The 22066-nt window shown below is 38.5% G+C and overlaps 3 protein-coding genes across 3 annotated transcripts in view; 2 read left to right on the top strand and 1 right to left on the bottom strand.

The window, feature by feature from the left end:
• Window positions 1-22066, top strand: part of LOC124632879 (unconventional myosin-XV) — a 95729-nt gene that overhangs the window by 10192 nt on the left and 63471 nt on the right. The gene's annotated exons all lie outside the window — the stretch shown is intronic.
• On the top strand, window positions 8399-10178 carry LOC124632875 (putative nuclease HARBI1). The gene is made up of 5 exons (XM_047167851.1): window positions 8399-8922; window positions 9022-9354; window positions 9432-9576; window positions 9660-9986; window positions 10062-10178. Exons 1-5 carry the CDS (start codon window positions 8689-8691, stop codon window positions 10121-10123), a joined length of 1101 nt encoding a protein of 366 aa, XP_047023807.1. The 5' UTR covers window positions 8399-8688; the 3' UTR covers window positions 10124-10178.
• LOC124632876 lies at window positions 10174-12419 on the bottom strand. The gene is made up of 9 exons (XM_047167852.1): window positions 11839-12419; window positions 11518-11722; window positions 11231-11416; window positions 11074-11140; window positions 10960-10995; window positions 10758-10850; window positions 10606-10680; window positions 10421-10512; window positions 10174-10328 (listed from the first exon to the last, which is right to left on the bottom strand). Exons 1-9 carry the CDS (start codon window positions 11898-11900, stop codon window positions 10176-10178), a joined length of 969 nt encoding a protein of 322 aa, XP_047023808.1. The 5' UTR covers window positions 11901-12419; the 3' UTR covers window positions 10174-10175.

Here is a 22066-nt window from a genome sequence, read left to right as displayed (position 1 = left end):
TCAGTAGAAGAGCAGAAGACTATTGTTGCGATTTTTTTAGAAGATCAGCTTTTTTGCTACAGTTTTAACAGGTACTTACTCAATAGTAAATAATGGTAGCATAGCACTTATATGATGTACCCTAGAACAAAGGGACTCTATCATCTTCCTAAGCTCTGATTCAACTCACTTATCATTCGCATTGTACCAAGGAGTTGCCACCGACAAACAATAGCTTGTACCCTCCATTGCGATTCGAAACGGCTTGGAATTGCAAGCGTCGCTATGCAACTGACCACGACAAACGCAAGCTATATGCTATTGTACTATTGCCTTTATCAATGAGACATAAAAGCCAATACAGAATCAATATACAGAAGCTTTTGAAAAAAAAACAATAAACCTTTTTATATATCATCTGAATTCTGAATTCAAACATTGGAAAGTGACTATCTAACCAGCAACCCCACGTACGAAATTCAAATTCAGCAGCCATGTTTGCCCACGAATTTCTTTTGTTTGTGGTCAGAAATGTCCCAATTCCTGTGATCGCGTGCCTGCGCGTGCTGATGAAGTGTCAAGCGAAGGAACTTGACCGTGTGTGGCTTTCACGTGCGTACGCAGCTTCCATTTTCAATTTCGTCCCCGTTTCGTTGTTTTTATCGGACTTGCTAGTTCCTCATGTTGTTCCGGATGACAATCTCGGTGACATTGTAATGCATTATTTATACTTCTGTGTTACTGGGATTTTTATTTTTAGAATGGCTTATTTCCTAGTTTTTAGAGCAGGGTCAAGGGCCCTTCAGCAGAAGAAAAGTATAGTGTCACTTTTTCCCAGCCTTCCTGTTCCCTACAAAACTTTCTAAGTGCAAAAGTCTACATATGCGTAACACTAGCGGTGGGCGTTGTGGGCAGTGATTCGGATCGACACGGCTCTGGGTGCTAGATGACCGGGCCGCGGCGGTCAAGGTGATCACTGCACTGTGACCACTCGCCCGACCACGCCAAAGGACGTTGAACGTCTTAACTCCTTTTGTTTCATTGCATTATTCCACGATTCGATTCGCGTTCCACGTTCAAATGACGTACAATCAAATTGAATGATTTGAAAACGTCATTGTTTTTTTTTGTATCTTTATGCAAGAAGGTTGTTGGTGAAACAAGGTGTATTCAAATGGTATCGCAATATCCATTTAATAATAATATGGCACTGGCTGGTCGCAAAGGTTGAATAATGCATAAACAGTAGCTTGCCAGCCTGTTGCCCGCGGTAGTGTTCCCTTCGTTGCATCTTCTTTTTGCTAAGCTTAATAAATGGAAATGAAAACTCGTTTATTATGTGGCTTTTATTAATAGCCAGCTGCTTATTGACCTTTTATTACCTGACTGGGACTTAGGGAGGACTATGGTATGCATTTAATTTTATTGAGTGTACCTTCTCTGGCGTAGGGGTCTTTGACCCGTAAAAATTAAACGTATAGAACATGTTCTTAAACATATTCGTTGATAGAATAGAAGCCTAAACACTAATAACTTGGTAGATTACTTCATGCGTCAGGTGTCAGGTGTCTGGTCGCAAAATGTAGCAAAAACTGTGTCTCAAGTTAGCCGGCGGCAGTGACCGTTACTTAACACGTCATACTCCACTGTTTCTAAACATTGGTACCTTTGAACAGTCATTATTGTGACTAGTCGTACGGTTTGTATGGCAAATATTTGTATTTAGAACACAGTTTTGAGTATCGACACTGGCTGAAGGCTGCCAGTCATTCTTTGCTTGAAAGAGTTCCCATCAACCATAGACAATACGAGGTTTATTGAGGAAAATTCATACAGGACATTCTCTACCTTCTTTAAGGATATTTCAACTGTATCATCCTACTCAGTCTAGTTTCAATAAGATACTTACGGTACATTGATTGTAAGACTAACGACATGTCTATGATCAGGTCAGATCTTCTAATCTCGGATATCAGCCGCCCACAGGGCGTGAAAAATGAGCTCAAAATATCCGCTGGTCATTAACCCGTAAAAGTTAAACCGGTTTTGAACCTAATTTTGATGTTTGCGAAACTTTTGGCTTGAATTGGATTAAGAACACATAAGGTATTGTGACAAATTATGATTTTAAAGCGGGAACTACGTTCCTACGTTCCGTCAATCAGCAATATGGCTTCATCAGCATAACACATAGACTACTAATTATCCGTCTAAGTAGTTCTCTCTGGAAAAATTGCAGGGAAGAGCTAAGTCGTCATTATTAATCTGGTGCAGAGATTTTCCGATACCAATCATAGGATCGTCCATATAGTCTTATATCTTTTTCTGTCATGCATAAAATCTTCGCTCAGTTGCAAGTGTATGCAAATGCTGACGCTACGTGTAAAGCTGTCAGCAAATTATGTCAGCGTACTGTTACATCGTTACTGTTTTGCTGAAAAACTGTGGTCGTACGACAAAACTATGTGGTTATTAGCCGTCGATGTGTGTCACTGAATCGTGTCAAGTGCCGCCATTACACATTACAGGTGATGGCGGTAATGGCAAGTGGAATCTATATCTAGTTGAAGTAAGCTGATTGAGACGTTTTATCGATTTGAGTTTATTTGACTGATGCCTGTATCTCAAGCAGATGAGTAAAAGTGTCTCATGTATGATGCTGCAAGTTCGAAGGTTGCAACTGTCATGAAAAAATATTTGTGAATTATATTCTAGGTATATCATGGAGATTAATAAACAGAGAACAATTAAGCCCAAGCAGCTTAACGATGCATCTAGTACTTAGTAAAACTTGAATTTAACTTCAAATTAATCGAAAAGGTGCAAAGTATAGGGAGGGACATCTGCCTACAAAAGCAACTTGTGGCAAAAAGTTACCTCTGCAAATGAATGAAAGAAGTAACTAATGACTAAAAGGTAGAAAAACCCAAAAGTGGGTGATTTAAAAGTTTTTTAACCAATAATTTGCATAAAAAACAAACTTGAAATAAATCGATCCGTTCTCGATGCAATTAATTAAATGATCCATTCAAGATAATAAATAAATATAATAAAATAAGAACCGCCAGCTTTAATTGCACAGATTATAAAACACGCTGTCTTGAGAGTATGAATACCAATGAGGTTTAACGTGAGAAGGAAAAAGCTGAATGAAGTATTACGCCGAATCTGTGGTGGAAAGCGACAGGTGTGGTCTCTGGGTACATGCCGCCAATATTTGCGCACGCGCAGCTTTCGATCGTCGTCCCTAATTACACTAACTACACGTACCGTAACAAGATTTTTTGTTTGTATGTACCTGCGTAAGTTAAAATTATTTTATTGTTTCCGCTTGAAGCTCATGATGGTTAAAAAATTGTCTTTATTATGTCTGTCATGATATAGATAGATCAATTACTTACATCAGTATCTTCAGAAATATGGAACTCTTTACATTTTGTTGAAGTCCTGCTGCTGACTAGGTACTACTAGAGCTAGTTTTTGTATAATCCATACGCGTAGTTCAGCTAAGCTTAGTTAAGCAAACTTTTTTACTCAAACAATTGTAAAGACCTTTGATGTGTTCAAGTCTGATCGCTGTTGAGAAAAAGTTCTAGATTAGCTTTTTATACTCAAACGAGTGACCAAGAAGTTTACTCGATGTCTGCAAACCAAGACTCATTTAACAGATCGTGGCCATTGAACCAACAGTTTATTGAGTATCTGTCTGTGCTACACGTAATGCTGCCGTTATAATATAATAGGGAAATGGTTACGCAGTTAGTGGACGGTTAGAAAGTCTCGTGAACATCTGGTGTAATTTTCTAATTCTGCCGACTAGTTTTTGTTAACGTGTTGCGGCTACTTTGATGTTTTCATTTCGCTTATTATATTCAATATTTGGTGTTCTGTGAGAAAATCTTGGGGTGCGCGCTCTATGGAGCACGCATAAATTAAAAAAAATCTAGTGTTGTGAGGATAAAAATACCTAAATACTCCCTTTTAATGATATATAAATTACGGTATTAATCACCTAATGTTTAAAAACGACTCAAAAAGTTCAAAGGGCCTAGGACAGATCCTTGCAGCATACCTCAGATGTTAACAAGATTTCACCTGACAAAATATTTCGCCAGTCATATGCACCAAGAAAAAAGCGAGTGTAAAGGTCAGTTACTCAATAAAAACTAGTTGTTGGCCCGTATTCGCCCGTATGCTGTCGGGAGATGAAGCAATCTGTCATGTAACGGTATCGGAGGGCGCGCCAAAGACAACTTTCCTCGGCACTCGACATGTCTCATTCACTTCACGGAAGCACAAGAAAGTATACGGATATGTGCAGACTATGAGATTGTCGATTGTTCGTGGTACATTATATATCTCTGTGAATAACAAACCATCATCACATTTTTTATTACGTGATTCGTTAATTACAATTTAATTAAACGTTTGACATACTAAGATAGTGCTTTTGTCGATTAATATCGATTAAGAAGTATTAAAAGCGTGTAGTTATAAAGAATATTCATCGCGGCCATGATGAATTAATAGCTATTGTGACATAAACAGAAATCACACGTGTCAACACTTTCTAAGCAAAGGGATTTATCTATTAGATATGAACAATGGGCAATAAGGAATAGCTTTTGTTTTTATGGTTTTGCGTAAGCCGTTGGTTACGACCAAAGGTACTTCCATCGCCATTGAAATAGATAGGTATTACATTAGTGATGTGATTCAAAGGAAAAATACTGACACTGAATTATATTTCAAGAATATATGTAATAGTGCAGAATAAATATGTTCTCAAAATAAATATTTTGAGGCTACCGGACGCCTACTGAAAACGTGATAAAAAATGATATGAAGACATTAAGGAAACGCAGAATTCTGTAATTAATATAACATCTACACTAATTTGTGCCATTGTACAGTATTATACTCCTTTAATTACACGTTTAGTCGTACATTGTGATTGCTGAGAAAAAGATTTATCTTTTGATTTTGAATTTTTTGCTTCGTTCTCACACTTGAGGCTGACCCTGTCCTATTTGTGATGACTTATTGCGCATAGTTGTGCATGATAGCTGCCAAAAGTGCTAAAATATTGAGCAACCTCTGAAATTTGACACTCAACTTGCCTGTGTGGCTAAGCACAATTCTGTTTTTTTATCACTAAATTCGAGTTAATCAAACTAAATTGCTCAATCCTTCTCCGTGTGAGAGGAGGCCTGTGCCCAGCAGTGGGACGATAAAAAGGCTGTCACACAAACTATACTTCGGCCGTTCAGAGAATGCGTTCCTGACACCTATCAGTTAGTCACGACTAGTGATGGGCACAACATAACACTGAGTTCGTTACCGTTCCTTCAAAATGAACCGCCGCATTATTTTAAGATTATTTTCGTTTTAAATTGGCGGAATCATTTGTTTTATATTTTAGTTATTTAAGTGGAAACCAAAAAAGGTAATATTCATATAATAAAATTGTTTTATTTATTCTTTGTTACAAGTACATTGAATTGAATGTGCGAACAGAATATTAATCAGACTCCGATTTGCTTGAGGAGGTGGTGTCTTCATCATCATCTTCGCCTACATGTATAATTATATTATTATCAATAACAGAATCAATCCTGATATCTCGGTCTAACAAAAGCCGGGTAATCAAATAAAAACAGATCGAAAACACTTGAAAAACGTGGTCTATGCGCACGAAACGACAACGGACGACTGTTTTAGCGTCACAAAATGGCGGCCCATAACGCCATTTGGGGTTACCATTTTTAATCTAAGTATAAAAATGCGGTTTGGTCATAGTTTTATTTTTATATTTCATAAACGTTATAATTAAGTCTTATAGTCCATTATTTTCCAATTCTTAAAAAGAAAATCAAAACGTATTATTTTATATTATAACTGTATAAGAACAGATTACGATACTTGCCTGTTATTTTTAGCACAGCACTACAAAATATAAACCGCTGACATAACCTTGTAATAGCGCAGTATAGATTTAGAAAAATATTGTTTACCAAGTTATTTGACACTCAGTTTGGCACAAAATTATAACATTCATTGATTATTGATATAATAATGTTGTTTTAATGCTCCTCAATTGTTAAAACGGTAAACAACCAGCAAAAATATTTTTATCGTAATTGCAACGCCATTGCAAAGTTACGTCGTCAGTTCAATCGCGACGTGTCAGGAACGCATTCTCTGAATGGCCGAACTATAAACTGACCGATTATGAAGATTGCATCAAAATAGATGTTTCCTTGAAGGATTTGAAAGAAATCAAGCTTTATTGCTCATAATTAAATTTCAAGATCATCAAAGACTTGCTTTTCGTTCCTCGCTGAATACAATGAAAAGCTTTAATGAATGAAAACAAAATTCAATAAAGGACAATGCCAGGGTCTGGGCTCATAGTTTGCCCAGCAGTGGGAGTAGTTCCAGGGGGTTCCTTAGTGCACTCTGAACACGTAATGCAAATATTTTTGAAATCGCTCCCTGGGGTCCCGAGGAAAACCGGTTCAAATATTCTCCATGAAGAGTCACTTTACAAGGCCTGAGCCATTTGCCCACTAGTAGGAGTGGTTGGAATAGGTTCTTTACTTCACTCTTAACACGAAATTAAAATATTTTTATAATCGGTCCCAGGGGTCCCGAGAAAAACCGGTTCAAATGTTCTCCTTAGATAGTCACTTAACAAAGTCTTTGGCATTTGCCCAGTAGTGGGAGTGGTTAAAGTAAATTCTTTACTTCACTTTTAACATGAAATTAAAATATTTTTGAAATCGGTCCCTGGGGTCCGGGTGAAAAACCGGTTCTTATATTCCACATGAACAGTCGCTTCACAAAGCCTGTGCCATTTGCCCAGTAGTGGGAGTGATTGAAATAGATTCTTTACTTCACTCTAAACATGAAATCAAAATATTTTTGAAATCGGTCCCAGGGGTCCCGAGAAATTAATCTGATAAGACTTTTCTGCCAAATAAGTCTTACTCATATGTATATTGACAATCTCAATGCTCAGGATCTCGCTGTCAGGATCCAGTACTGGAAAATGTTGGAATGGGTTTTTTTTACTGTGATTTTCAAATAAATTCTAAAAGCGTTGGATTCTAATAAGAACTGACAATGATTTTCTGAAAAAAAGGCAATTACCGCAATATTTTTGAATTTACGGTTTAAATCTACAAGGCGCCTGCGCAATAAGCTGTCTTCTAGAAAAATCTTATCAAGACGAATAAAATAAGCTCGAACATGAGGTAGTTAGTAGATACCGTTGAGGAGTTCCCTCGTCTCTCTGTCGTCTCCATTGTCAGGTGAGATCTTAACCTTTACAGTTTTGTTTTGTCTGACACATATACCCGAATGACAAGGTTTTACTCGATATGTGTCTACAATTTTTCGAGAGTCGCTCCCGATTTTTTTAGAGATTCCATCACCAGACCCTGGGCCGGATGACAAATGAACCATTGAGGAAGTAAGCCCTTTCAAACAATAAAATAATTGTTGAAATCGATTGGTAAACGACGGAGTTATGCACGTACAAACGTAAAAAGAGTACAAAGGAATTAAGAACCTCTTCCATTTTTGGAAGTCGGTTAAAAAAAAGTTGTCGTGTACAATACCTCGTATTTGTCAATGAATACAATTCATTTCAATTAAGGTAATAAAAGTGGAATAGTTAAGAGTTAAGCTAAAGCGTAAGCTTATTTTTATGTAATATTGAATAAGAGTCAAACCAGTTTTTCTCAGGACTCCTGGGATAGATTTCGAAATGCTTTGGTCTGGGACCTAATATAAGCCTATGGGACATAATACACTATGCAGTTACTGTGGGCAACACTTGAGCCCAACTTCCATACAAAGAATAGCATTGTCCTTTAAGTATATATTAATATTTTGATATATATTGCATAGATCTTAATTTACTGGCGTTTCAAACTCTGTCTAAAGAATAATAATTAGGTGTATATGTTTCGTGAATGTTTCAATTTACACTATTTATAGGTGTATGATGAAACAATCAGTGCGTAACGGCATCAACAATTCAATCGAACCCGCAATCGCAAACGCATTGCACTTCATTAGGTACTATAATATCTTGTTTGTCTTGTAAAATTCTTTATTCTGTATTTACATCGATGCTGACATATCATGCAAACATTTCTCGAGCTCCGTTTATCATAATTAGTACAATTCTCCTCCATTATTTTTCCAATTAACAATAGATTGATCTATTGCTTGCTCGCCGTCAAATGTAAATCGTGAATTGAATAGTATCATATAAAAGTTCAAAGTTGTATCCCTATAATCAATCGCATGTCTTTCTGCACCACTAGGTTTACGCTCTGCAACGTCTTTATACGATTACAAAGCGAAGAGTCACCAATTAGTCATTGTCTTGTCTTTGTTGACTTCTAAACCTGGGCCTGCAGTCTCGACAAAGATAGCGATCGCTTAACGACAAAATTCGGTCGATAAGTCCTAACGATCCGATCGTAACGATTTTTGGTAGTCTCTACTGCCAAAACTATCGAGTGTCATCGCAAAGTTACCGAATATTTTCGGTAAGATAACGATTTATCGTTATGTCATAGAATTTCCTTGCGACAGTTTTTGACAGCCCGCTAAGTGATAGCTACTATCGATATCGTTCCTATATTTGTTTATTTTACGTCAGAAAATATTAAATAAATAGTAATTTAATAAATAATGGCTTCTGAATATTTAGCATGGGACTTAGTTGTGCTCGAGCACAGACGCGATGTGCTTATGGGTCGACAAATAGCACGAAACAAGCGAAACGATGAAAATCCCTTGGATTTGGAGGATGGCCAATTTCTTCAAATGTATAGAATTTCAAAGGAAATGTTTCACAGGCTACTAAGTGAACTGCGTCCATCTCTCCAAAGACGACGGCCTTACGGACTTTCTGTGGAGTCCCAAGTAAGTGTCTTTGCGACCTACCGTGCATAAATAATATTTCTATAATATATTTTTTCTTATAACTAAGGTTGAACTTTTTTTAAATTTTCTTCTTATTAGATACTGACGGCACTCCGATTTTACGCATGTGGGTGCTACCAACAACCTGTTGGCTTGCAGTGGGGTTGTAGCATGAGCCAAAAATCTGTTAGCCGAGTCATCCGGGCTGTAACTTCGGCAATAAATGAAAAACTTTTAAGAAAATATATTAAATTTCCAATGACTCAAGGAGAACGCCATGCGGCAAAACAGAAATTTAGAAATGCCCCACAGCCATTCCCAGGGGTAATTGGAGCCATTGATTGCACCCATATAAAAATTTTAGCTCCTAAGACCAATGAGGAGTCTTATGTGAGTGGTCACCATGAGGGCCATTCATTAAATGTGCAAGCTGTAAGTTGACCTTCAGTTCTATAATATCTAAAAATATTGTTTGAAAAATATGTACTTACATATTTAATATATTACAGGTGTGTGACCCTGATCTTATTATTTTAAATATTAATGCTCGATGGCCAGGAGCGAGACATGATGCTCACATATGGGCAAATTCACCGGTGCGCTCAACAATGAAGCGACATTTTGAAAATGGGGACCGCCGTGCTTGGCTGCTTGGTAAATAAATGAACATTATAAATCTGCCTCGAAGAGGTTGCCCATTCGACTTCTGAAATTACTTTGTATTTTTAATCTTTTAGGTGATGATGGATATCCTCTGGAACCGTGGTTAATGACTCCCATAAAACATCAACAGCCTGGCACACCGGAATATAAATATACCGAAGCACACTGCTCAGCTAGGAACATCATAGAAAGATGCTTCGGTGTGCTAAAATCTGTGTTTAGATGTCTATCACACCAACGCCAGTTAATGTACGAACCCTATATGGCTGGCCTAATAATTAACGCATGTGCAGTGCTCCACAATATGCGGATAACATATAAATTACCGGAACCAGAGTCCACCACATCCATGCAGCTGGTGGATAATAGTAGATTCCATGATGATATGTTAGAAGTTACAGGTAACTTATGAACTGATTTTTTATTTTACTATGTATGTATACCTAACACCAATACATTTTATTTTTGTTATGCAGGTTCTGGGCGAGCTGTTGCAGAGCGCATAAGAAGAAGGCTAATTAACACTAGTTTCACATAATTATTATACTTTTTTTCATTTATGTACTGTTTCAAATAAAAAACATTTTATATCATTTATTATTTTTATTTATGTAATTATTTATTGCGTCAGCTATTTTGTTTCCGACTTTTACCAATTGCAGCGTCGCCTCGGCTTGTACCTTGGCTGCCTCAGCCTGCATCTTGGCAGCATCTGCTTGCGCTTGAGCAGCAGTTGCCAGCATCTAAAAAACGTTGGATTTACTGAATGTGTCTTAATGTTCTCTAGCATGCTAGTGTGTATAATAATTAAGAGGAAATTTACACTATAACACACCTTCATTGTAGCAGCATTTGCTTCTGCAACTGCTAGAAATTCTCGTCGAGCTGCACTATATTGCTCAGAAACACTTTGGCGAGGATTCAGATCTGAAAATACCCAAAATTATTGGTATTGTAGGAATTATTGGCTGACCCACCTGCAGAACTAATGTTTTTATTATAAATAAAATTTAAGCTTACTCCTCTTTCTTCTGGGTCTCTGTCGCAGTGGTGGTGTTGATGATGCAACAGTTTCTGTCCTTCTGCCACGTACTGCTGGAATTATCAATTATAACACATTAAATAAAAATCAATGAAAATAAACATAGGTGAGCAAAATAACTGCAACTTACTCATTTGTAGTACTGGCGACTGAGGGGCATCTTGCACTTGTTCTTGGATGGGTGGTGGTGAAGAACCAGCCGTTGCTCTGCTGTCATTGATTGCTAAAATATTTTGTTAATTAATATTTTGGTAACATTAGTGTACAGATGTATACACATAATAAAATATATTATAGCAGTAACCAACTAGTTACTAAAAACTCCAACTTACTTGTTTCAGTCGGTAACAATTCCACAAAATCTCTAGCTGTAATAAAATAAATAGTAACATTAAAATTAAAATAATTATATTTTGAATTGAGTACCTATTAATTTAAAAACTTACCCTGAGAATGAGGTAAGGTGAGAACCTCAGAGATTACCACCCCAGCCTCCATCTCATGTTGTAATAACTGTAAATAACAATAAAAGTATTTTTAGTGTTATCAACATTCAAAGATTGAGAATATTAAATTGTATTGAATACAATAATCACAACTTACATCTTCCTCTGGCATAGCGTCCGGGCAGTCTGTCCCAAAGGAATAATCTGCCCCAACTATTGAAATTATCCGGCTCTCGGCCTCGGTCAGGGGAGCAGTGCTGACGCCTCGGTTGCCGGTACGTTTTTGTTCTTTTTTTAATTTTGCCGCCTTACTGCAAGCGCGGCTTTTTAAGTCTCTCCAAACCTACAATTAGAATAATTAACTCAAGTAAATAATAAAAAAAAACTGACGTGGCATGTACATGCTTATAATTAAAACCAATTCAATCTTTGAAAAAGACTTACCGTCATCCACTGCTCTGGTGTCTTTCTAGACCCGTTAGGGAGATTATTGAGCTCCTCGGCAACCTCCCTCCAGCCCGTTTCGAAATTTTCCCGGCCCTGCAAGCCGGTAAATTTCCGCGTGTGCAAATATGGACGCGCTTCTAATATTGATAGTAGTGCATCAATTTGAGCGGGTGTAACACGAGGGCTACGCAGACGCTTACGCCTGAAACATTAAAGTAGTCATTATGTAAACACAGAATACTTCGGATGTATACAAAGTATTCAATTTAGTAAGTACCAAGAATAGGAATAAAAAATTCTCGTTGTAGATGTACTTACCTGACGCTCAAGCTGCTGGCACCCGGCAGGCCTGCGCCTGTTTCAATGACTTCACCGTCCATGAATAGTAATGAATACACCGTTCTCCTTTATTATTATTATAAATCAAACCAATGTTCAAGTGCACAAACAAACTTGACATTGACAGTTTGTTTATGTTCTATGTCTGTATTGCAAGTACGCAAACTATTAAGATCTTTAATATGTGTTTTCTTAAAAAACGGTATGTTTTACTTACACGGTTCGATGCAAAAAGTTTTAATATGATAAGGTTCATCTATTTTCTTTATAATTGTCAAAGGAAACAAAATTGGTTGTGCAAATCTTGTCTACCATTTCTCCCTATAATACAAGGATTTTTTTTACATGCAACATTTTAATACAAATTCACCGCACTATGAATACGGTTTTCGCTATCGTACCGACACGAATATGTCATGATAATTAGCGATGTTGCCCGCTATCTCGGCTGTCGAGACTTGCGTTTATCGTTACTGTCGTTATGGCAAGCGAATATTTTCGTTAATATTTAGCGACTGTCAGTTTGCGATCGAATCGCTATCTTATGTCGAGACTGCAGGCCCTGATCGTCCACTTTATCTTGACCTTCCTAGCTCATTGTCACGCTTTGGCTGGCGCATTTAAACGAACATATTTTATAACATGTTGTAGGTTTTAGTAAGCTGGTTGTTTTACAGCTGCTACAAGAACCTTATTATTCCTGGGATTGGGTTGATTTTCGTTGTTTACAGTTTTTGCAGTAAGGTTGGATGTTCGTACGACATTTGACTCTGAATGCGCCATTGTGTGGTGTGGAGGTTAAAGTAATCGTATGTGTTCATCCCACAGCCTATTGTTTTGTCGCTTACACGTTTATTTACACCCACGCGGGGCGCATGCGCGAAATTACACAATTAATTTATTGGAAGGCCCTTTCACAAATCTTCGCTATTAAATTAAGGAATTAATTGCTTGCACTGCAATATTATGTAAGGAATGTTCACTCGGTTTCTATAGGTGACATGTTAAATGTTAATAGCTGAGGTTAGAAGGAAGTTATGTTTCTGCATGTTGTTATTTATATTCTGTTTCATCATATTTGTTCACAAACAAAGATTAAGTGGCAATTAAATCTAGAAACATCGCTTCGAACTCTGTCGTAAATGTTAATTACACATCCTTCGAGCTACGAATATTTAACAAATCGCGACATTTGTAGTTCTGCTTGAAAATGCAAATGAGGTTGCAACAAACGAGTTCGCGTAATAAGATTAGTGAAATTCCATTAAACATAAACTTGATCAGTTGTTACGGGGGGTCATTACAATGCTTATTACTGGTTATTTCACAAGGCGTAATTTCGCAATGATCGTATGCTGATTGATATGCCGTGATACCGGTTTGGGTACATTAGCCGACCGGAGTAACTCGAAAGTTATGAAATTAGTGCGCGGGAGCTGATCTATTTGTTCGATATCATTCCTGTCCTTGCTTAGTGTACTTTCGTTGTGTTGAAGGGCTGTTGTGCTTTTATAAAAAGTTTTTATACTTATGTTTTTTTCACATATTGGTTTTCTGGTTCTTTATTTTTTAATACCGTTATCAACATGTCAAGCTACATTGAAGATTAAGTTAAAAATGAAAGAGCTACTGTCATTTATTGGCCACAGAAATAGATAGCACTTTTAAAAAGTTCTATCTGTAAAACAACCCTTTGCTAGACTCAAGTTGTATGTTTGACTCAAGAATGTAAATAAGATATCAATGTATTTTGTCAAATCGGTAGCTACCAGCATACCAGATACAAATACTGCAGTCTAACTGGTTGTTACCAAGTCAGCCCTGCAAGCACGGGCCATGACAGTTCCTGTCCCATGACAAAACAAAACCAACGCAACGTTTTCACGCCTCTCGCGCCACAAATTGTCGACATACTTAATTATTCAATTACAAAACGGACAAATTGGTTTATTTGGAAAATGCTCCACTTACCAAGGTTAAGTGCAGTCAATGACGCCTTTGGTTTTAATGGAGTTAACCACTTTTACTGTGTATTTGGGTGATTGACGTTACGTCACGTGTTTAGTCTGATATAATGGGTGTGAACATGCAGATTTAGATAACCAGACATTGGATGGAGGAACTCGAAAAAACTTGGTCAGGAAAAAGTGCATATTAGTGATAAAACCTTCAAGTTATTTAATGGTTGTCTTCTTTAAACTAAGCACGTAGACTCTCACTTGAGCACACAAAAGGCAGTTTATTTTCTATAATTATTGACACTTCCTTCCCCCACCTGTCAGTGTATGTACTATTGTTCCACTGACACCGATGCGCGGGCGCTAGTCTGTCTCTGCCCCCAATCCCACACTGAAGCATCGCTTATGCAATAAAATAAAATCTGATACGCCACGTTTAACAATGAATTATGTTAACACTGCACTTCTTTAATTATGAACAGAAAATGTACGGAGATATTGAAATTATATAATTGTTTACCCACGCGGAATGGACGCAACTGTTCTAACGTGATGACGAGGAATTTTACCGCATGGCTCTAAATGTTTCTTGTTTCATAATCAAAATTATGGTTCCCTTAACTGTGTGAACCAAGTAATGACTTCTTTATCAGTAAAATTAAGGGGAAAGGCAATTCAGTAGTAGATAATTGTCTACTGAATTCGTTACAATTGATCCTTTGCTTTACAAAAAGATTACAATTGCCATTAACAAGAAGGCCGTGGATTAAAATAATAATATTTATGCTAATCATGTCACAGTTAATTGCTACTTTCATACGAAATAACTTGAATCAGAAAAGCGTAGAGTTGTACTTGTATTATGAACGTTTTTAGAGTAGGTAATCATTTAACGATGCGGTACGAATTAGTCAAAGACCATTCAAGCGTTGGACGGACGGAATGCGAGAACAAAATTAAGATGTTGGTGGACCCCGATACATGCGTTATTCACGGCTAAGATATCGTAATTGAACTGGAAATAATGTTTGATAAGTTAGTACCTATGCAAAGTAACACGCTTGAATTTGATTCTGTTTGATGAAACACATTTGAGATACCTACTTATATTCAACTCTTTTTAGGAGGTACGCCTTTATGGACCAAAAAATATATATTGGGGTCCAAATATGTTTTGGCATTTCGATCAAGGGTTGTATTGAATTTCGAATTAGATAACCGTTAAAAGATGGACTGAAGTTTTTACAACCAATTAAATTTTGAAAATGGACCAACAGAAATGGTGCATATCACTTCAATAAATACAATATGACTTTATAGGACGTTAAACCTAGGCTAAGGAGGCGTTAAGGGTTCGTTGCCATCAGGACTGGGTATACCTATTATATCGGTACATCTCTATAGGAACCCCATTGTTCAAGCTTACGCGGTTAGCATAAAATCGTGAACTATCAACACGTGCAAGCAATTAAAGGTGATTTCATTGTAATAGATGCCTGTGCTACACAGTACGGTACGGTACTAGCAAGTCAAATGATTGCTGAGAAAAATGCAGCCAACGATGAAGGTGAAGGTTGGCGATTATGTCAACTGAATGAGGAAATAATGACGAAACCTTAAAAACGTATAATTTTTCTGATGTTCTTGGAATGCTGCGTTGTAAATAAGCATTTGTTTTTTCATTACAACCTGAATGCCTAAGTTAGGTGTCCTTTTTAAAATGTTTTATAATCGCCTCTCGCAGGTACCTATCCAATTTAATCGTGGATTCTGAAGTTATGAGAAGTCAGAAATATTGGAAATATAAAATGATCTCATGTGTCAAATGCTCAATGCTCAAATACCTCGGTTCAAAGATGCATCAGGAAAAGGAATAGATGAATTAAATTGATTCGTAAAACAATGTAGAGTTGAGAAAGATAGATCAAATGATAAGTAGATGCTCCCAAAGGTCGTTTCATTGTCTTCTGTCAACTTTGACATTTCACGATACTATTTTGACATTTCATGTGTCGCTCTCTCGATTACTCACTAGTTTCAAGTTAAGCTTAGTCGATTAACCGTGTTACTGATGTAATATAACGCAACCGTCGTAATTCCTTACTCGCATTATGTTATAACATCCGTTAATTATAGCTAAGTTGAGCAACGTTTAATTAGAGGGAAAAAATCGCATGCACTATGTAAGTCTGTTACAAATTAAAAATAATTGTAACTGGCCGGATAAGTCTATAGTTGAAGACGTAGACAACATAATCATTTCATCATTTCCCGAGCCTTTTTCCAACTTTGTTGGGGTCGGCTTGGTGAACCTGTTGTCAGACTTACTGCCTTCTACCTGACTCTCTCCTGACTTCTTACTGACTGACTAACCGTAACGAGCCAAAGATGTTCAATGACGTAGACCACATAATGTTTCTTCTAATTTCTATGTTTGAATTGATTTAAATGGAGTTTGGCACATATTAGGGTTATGTGAAGTTCGAAGAGAGGGGGAGGACACCATAACCCTCGAATCAGGTCACCTAATGTACTTCCGAGAGGGAGACCAACAATCCCAAGGTGGCGTTGGGTTTCTGGTTAATAAGTCCCTAGCTGATAACGTTGTGGAGGTGTCTAGTGTGTCGAACAGGGTAGCGTACCTTATCATAAAGCTCACCGATAGGTATAGCCTCAAGGTAGTGCAAGTGTACGCACCGACCTCGACACATTCAGACGATGAAGTGGAGGATATGTTTGATGATATATCAAGGGCCCTCCACTTCACTACAAAGACCCATTACACCGTTGTCATGGGGGACTTTAACGCTAAAGTGGGAGTACAGATTTGCGGCGAATCGGCAGTAGGATCCCATGGATTTGGAAGCAGGAATCATAGGGGGCAAATGCTCGTCAACTTCCTCGAACGCGAGGGGCTCTTTTTGATGAACTCCTTTTTCAAAAAGCGGCCCCAAAGGAAGTGGACGTGGCAAAGCCCCGACACTATGACTAAAAATGAGATTGACTTCATCATGACGAACAAGAAGCACATATTCAGAGACGTCTCCGTGATCAATAGGTTTAATACCGGGAGCGATCACCGACTTGTCCGAGGCTCTCTGAATATCAACTTCAAGGCCGAACGTTTCCGTCTGATGAAGGCCAGGCTCCGACTAACACTGCTCCAAACCATGACAGGATCTGAAACGTTCCAGTCACATTTGGAGAACCGATTTGCCGCCGTGGAAACCACAACAGACGTTAACCAGAACCACGAATATGTGGTTCGGATCCTCAGGGAGGAAGGTTCGAGATTCTGTAACATGCAGCGTAAGGGCAGGAAATCAAAGCTTTCGGAAGAGACATTAGGACTTATGAAGAAACGACGTGAAAACCCGCCTGTCACTTCGTCAGCTAAGCGAGCTCTAAACCAAGAGATCAACAAGCACGTACGACGCGACCTCCGGTGCTCCAATACTCTTGCCATTGAAAGAGCAATTGAGCTGAATCGGGGGTCAAAGGTGTTCGTACAATCTCTTGGAAGAAGCCACTTGACGAAGCTGACCACAGCAAGCGGAGAAGTCGTTTCTTCGGTGCCGGCAGTCCTTTCGGAAGTGGAAAATTTCTATGGCCGGTTATACGCATCGCATGCATCCCGACCTGATCCCGGAAATGAGGATTCTAGAGCCACATTAACACGCCATTTCACCGAAGACCTGCCAGAAGTCAGCAGTGGCGAAATCGAGATCGCTCTGAGACAGCTCAAAAATGGAAAAGCCCCTGGCGAGGATGGCATTACAAGAGAGCTACTAAAAGCAGGAGGAAAGCCCGTACTGGGGGAGCTCCAGAAGCTTTTTAATGCCGTCCTGTTTGAAGGGAGAACTCCAGAGGCATGGAGTAGGAGTGTTGTCGTCCTGTTCTTCAAAAAGGGAGACAAAACCCAGTTGAAGAACTATCGACCCATTTCCCTCCTAAGCCACGTCTATAAGCTGTTCTCAAGAGTGATCACGAACCGACTTGCGCGAAGACTCGACGAATTCCAACCACCGGAGCAGGCTGGGTTTCGGAGCGGATACGGCACCATAGACCACATCCACACAGTGCGGCAGATTATACAGAAGACCGAAGAGTATAATCAGCCCCTGTGTCTAGCATTTGTGGACTATGAGAAGGCCTTTGACTCGGTTGAAATCTGGTCTGTTCTGGAGTCCCTGCAGCGTTGTCAAGTAGATTGGCGATACATCCAAGTGATGAGATGTCTCTACGAAGCCGCTACAATGTCCGTCCAAGTACAGAATCAGCAAACAAGACCCATACCGTTGCATCGAGGAGTGAGACAAGGGGATGTTATTTCCCCGAAACTGTTCACTAATGCAATGGAGGATATGTTCAAGACGCTGAACTGGAAAGGACGCGGCATCAACATCAATGGCGAACACATCTCTCACTTGCGATTTGCCGACGATATCGTCATCATGGCGGAAACGCTGCAGGACCTACAACAGATGCTGAACGACCTGGCTGAATCTTCTCTACGCATCGACCTACGGATGAACTTGGACAAAACCAAGGTCATGTTCAATGAACATGTTCTACCGGAACCGATAGCGATACACGGCGCCGTTCTCGAAGTTGTTCGGAAATATGTTTACCTCGGGCAGACATTGCAGTTAGGTAGAAACAACTTTGAGGACGAGGTGAATAGGAGAATTCAGTTGGGTTGGGCTGCATTTGGGAAGCTACGTCGAGTCCTAACATCGTCGATCCCACGGTGCCTAAAGACAAAAGTCTTCAATCAGTGCGTCCTACCTGTCATGACTTACGGAGCCGAAACGTGGACACTGTCGGTGCGGCTGGTTCACAAGTTTAAAGTCGCTCAGCGGGCTATGGAAAGGGCTATGCTCGGCATTTCTCTGAGGGATCGCATCAGAAATGAGGTAATCCGTCAGAGAACCAAGGTCATCGACATAGCCCACCGAATCAGCAAGCTGAAGTGGCAGTGGGCTGGCCATATTAGCCGAAGAACCGATAACCGTTGGGGTAAACGAGTTCTGGAGTGGAGACCACGCCTCGGCAAACGTAGTGTAGGACGTCCTCAGGCACGGTGGAGTGATGACTTGCGCAAGGCGGCTGGCAGGAGCTGGATGCGAGAAGCCGAAAATCGATCTCAGTGGCGTGCACTTGGAGAGGCCTATGTCCAGCAGTGGACTGCGATAGGCTGATGATGAAATGGAGTTTGAAATTCAAAAAAAGAACTAAAATGATGTAGAACAGCCAATAGCTCAGCATTGAGCTACGTGTGAGGCGTCAACACAATTTAAACTTAGCGTAACGGGACCGCCTTGCTAGAGGCCAAAACATGTTTATGACGCGAAATTGGCGCTTGCAATATTAAGAATAAAATATAAAAATATTCAATTGTATTCGACCACAAATTATCACAATGAAAGTGAAGAAAGTTTGCACATGCTATTAACATTTCTCTACTATTTTTGTCACCTATAAGTAAATCTTTGAAAAACTTATACAATGTCTATGCGTTTATTTTTGGTAGAATTTATATTTGTGACCAAAGAGCAAAAAGATTAGCTTGCTTTTTACTACCTGCGTGGTCCAAAAAGAATCAAAGCGTAGCAAAGAAGACGAATCACAATCCATACAAAATTGCCCCACGTCCTATAACAATGTGACGTATCTCAAAAAAAAGATAAAAATGTTTAAAAAAATATGGCATACTCTCTAATTCATTTTTTTTACACCTTCATACGAAAAAAAATGCTTTAAAAATTGTTCAGGCGCTGTTATGAAAACATCGTTCATAGAACTATGAATGGACTATTTTATTAAATTATTTTTTTGTTTGATAGGGTATACCTCACATGTGGTCCCATAATCATCAGGTCAGGATCTGATGATGGAAACCCTGAGAAATTCAGGGCAACTTTTGAAAGTTGTAGGCATGCGCAGGATAAAAACTTGACTATAAGATGTATGTCTTATAACACTATGCAACAGTGAAAATTCGGAGCTAACCTGATGATGGAGACGAAAGAAGGTCGAGGGAACTCGACAACTGAATATGTAAACTACCTCGTGTTTGGGCTTGTATTATTTGTATTGAATAGACCTTTGCAACAGTGAAGGTTTGGAGCTGATCCGATGATGAAGACCAGAGAAGGTCGGGGGGACTCGACAACAAAATATGTAAACTACCTCAGAAGTCGGTGTCTAATGGATGTACCTAAGTTTATATCCCCACCGACTTCTTCCTATTTTTGGCTTTTCAGTGACAAGCACAGTTGTCACTATTCGCATAAGTGGAAAGTTCTCATCAATACGAATAATATAAGCCCAAACACGAGGTAGTTCACATATTCAGTTGTCGAGTTCCCTCGCTCTTCTCTGGTCTCCATCATCAGATCAGATCCAAACCTTCACTGTTGCAAAGGTCTATTCAATACAAATAATACAAGCCCAAACACGAGGTAGTTCACATATTCAGTTGTCGAGTTCCCTCGACCTTCTTTCGTTTCCATCATTAGGTCAGCTCCAAATCTTCACTGTTGCATATTGTTATAAGACATACACCTTATAGTCAAGTTTTTATTCTTCGCATGCCTACAATTTTCAAAAGTTGCCCTGAATTTCTCAGGGTTTCCATCATCAGATCCTGACCTGATGATTATGGGACCACCTGTGAGGTATACTCTATCAAACAAAAAAACAATTTAATAAAATAGTCCATTAATAGTTCTATGAACGACGTTTTCATAACAGCGCCTGAACAATTTTTAAAGCATTTTTTTCGTATGAAGGTGTAAAAAAAATGAATTAGAGAGTATGCCATATTTTTTTAAACATTTTTGTCTTTTTTTTGAGATACGTCACATTGTTATAGGACGTGGGGCAATTTTGATCCATCTTCTTTAGTATTTAAAAATATTATATTAACCTATTGTGTACAGGTACTTTTTTGAGGCACGTAGCAGATGCCTTTGCTGTGGTGACACTTAAATCATTTTAAATGTAGATTCATTTTTTTTTTGCTAGCATTGGCACTATTTCATTCTATTATAACATTTCTTTGGCCTCGATTTTGCATGCAATAGCTATAAACGTTGCAGTTTTTTTTTCTCTTTTAAATAACTATTTCAATATCATATCTGTCGGTTACGTCAGTATTCTAATTAATTATTTGCAATATACGTTTGACGCAAACTAAATGATTGATGTCATGAAGTCCAGGTATAGAACCAGGTATTCAATTTCCTAGGATTATTTTCCGATGACATATCGATTGGACTTCTATGGCATGACTTGCATACCTGCACACTTGATAACAAAGCCCATTAGACCTACATGCAGAAATTTCTAGACGCTCATATGGTTGACTGACCCTTTTATGGTGGTTGCCAATATTCTATCTCTCTTTTGTTTTGCTTACAAGAGATAGGAATTTGACATTTCTTGTATGAGCTAATGTCAAAATAATAAAAGTCCGCACAGATTTAGTTTATGATTTTTGTTTTCTTCATCACCACTTTCTACGCTACCTCTTGGTTCTAAAACTGTTCATAATAAAATCTTTAAAGATAATTAAATAGTGGAAGATGTTTTTATCATCGTGACAGAATCGACAGATACTAACTGAAGAAAACAAATAAAAAACAACATTTAAAAGCCAAGGTTATGGTCTTATGTACCTTTTATCGACTTGTTCTTGAACTTCGTAAACAGTTTGTACATGTTTTGAATATATTTTTTATGAATCATCGACACATAAAGTTACCTGTCTATCTAGATGGTCCCAGTGTAATACCTTGGTAAAATCGATGTTCAATTCAATAGTCAAACGACCTTTAAATAAAACTTCTTAAAAGTATCTGGTAGTGCCTTTTTCATTTATTGCAATGTTTACGGTCATACCTACTCCATTTCAGTCTGTTACGTGACATCAAGCTCCGATGTCAAAAAAAAAATACGAATCTCTCTTACCCTAACCATGACATGCTTTACCACGATTAACTTGCATTGAGTTCGCCTATTAATTATTTACTCGACGCCAAGATCAACTTATGGAGGCATGGAACGTGCGTGTAGAAAGCCTTACCTCTTGAGGCCACGGCGGACCCAGAATACACAACTGCTTGACAACACGACCGAGTTCAGACGCACTCTGTTATTGAACCAACTCTATGTGACAACATACCTTTTCAATTTGCTCGTGTTATAGCTATTGGTATGCATCAGGTGGGTTTGGCTCCACGTCT

This window comes from Helicoverpa zea, chromosome 9 (assembly GCF_022581195.2).
Source record: "Helicoverpa zea isolate HzStark_Cry1AcR chromosome 9, ilHelZeax1.1, whole genome shotgun sequence".
Taxonomy (NCBI): Eukaryota; Metazoa; Arthropoda; class Insecta; order Lepidoptera; family Noctuidae; genus Helicoverpa; species Helicoverpa zea.
The sequence above is the reverse complement of the archived record's forward strand: the minus strand, read 5'-3'. Positions and strand labels throughout refer to the sequence as shown.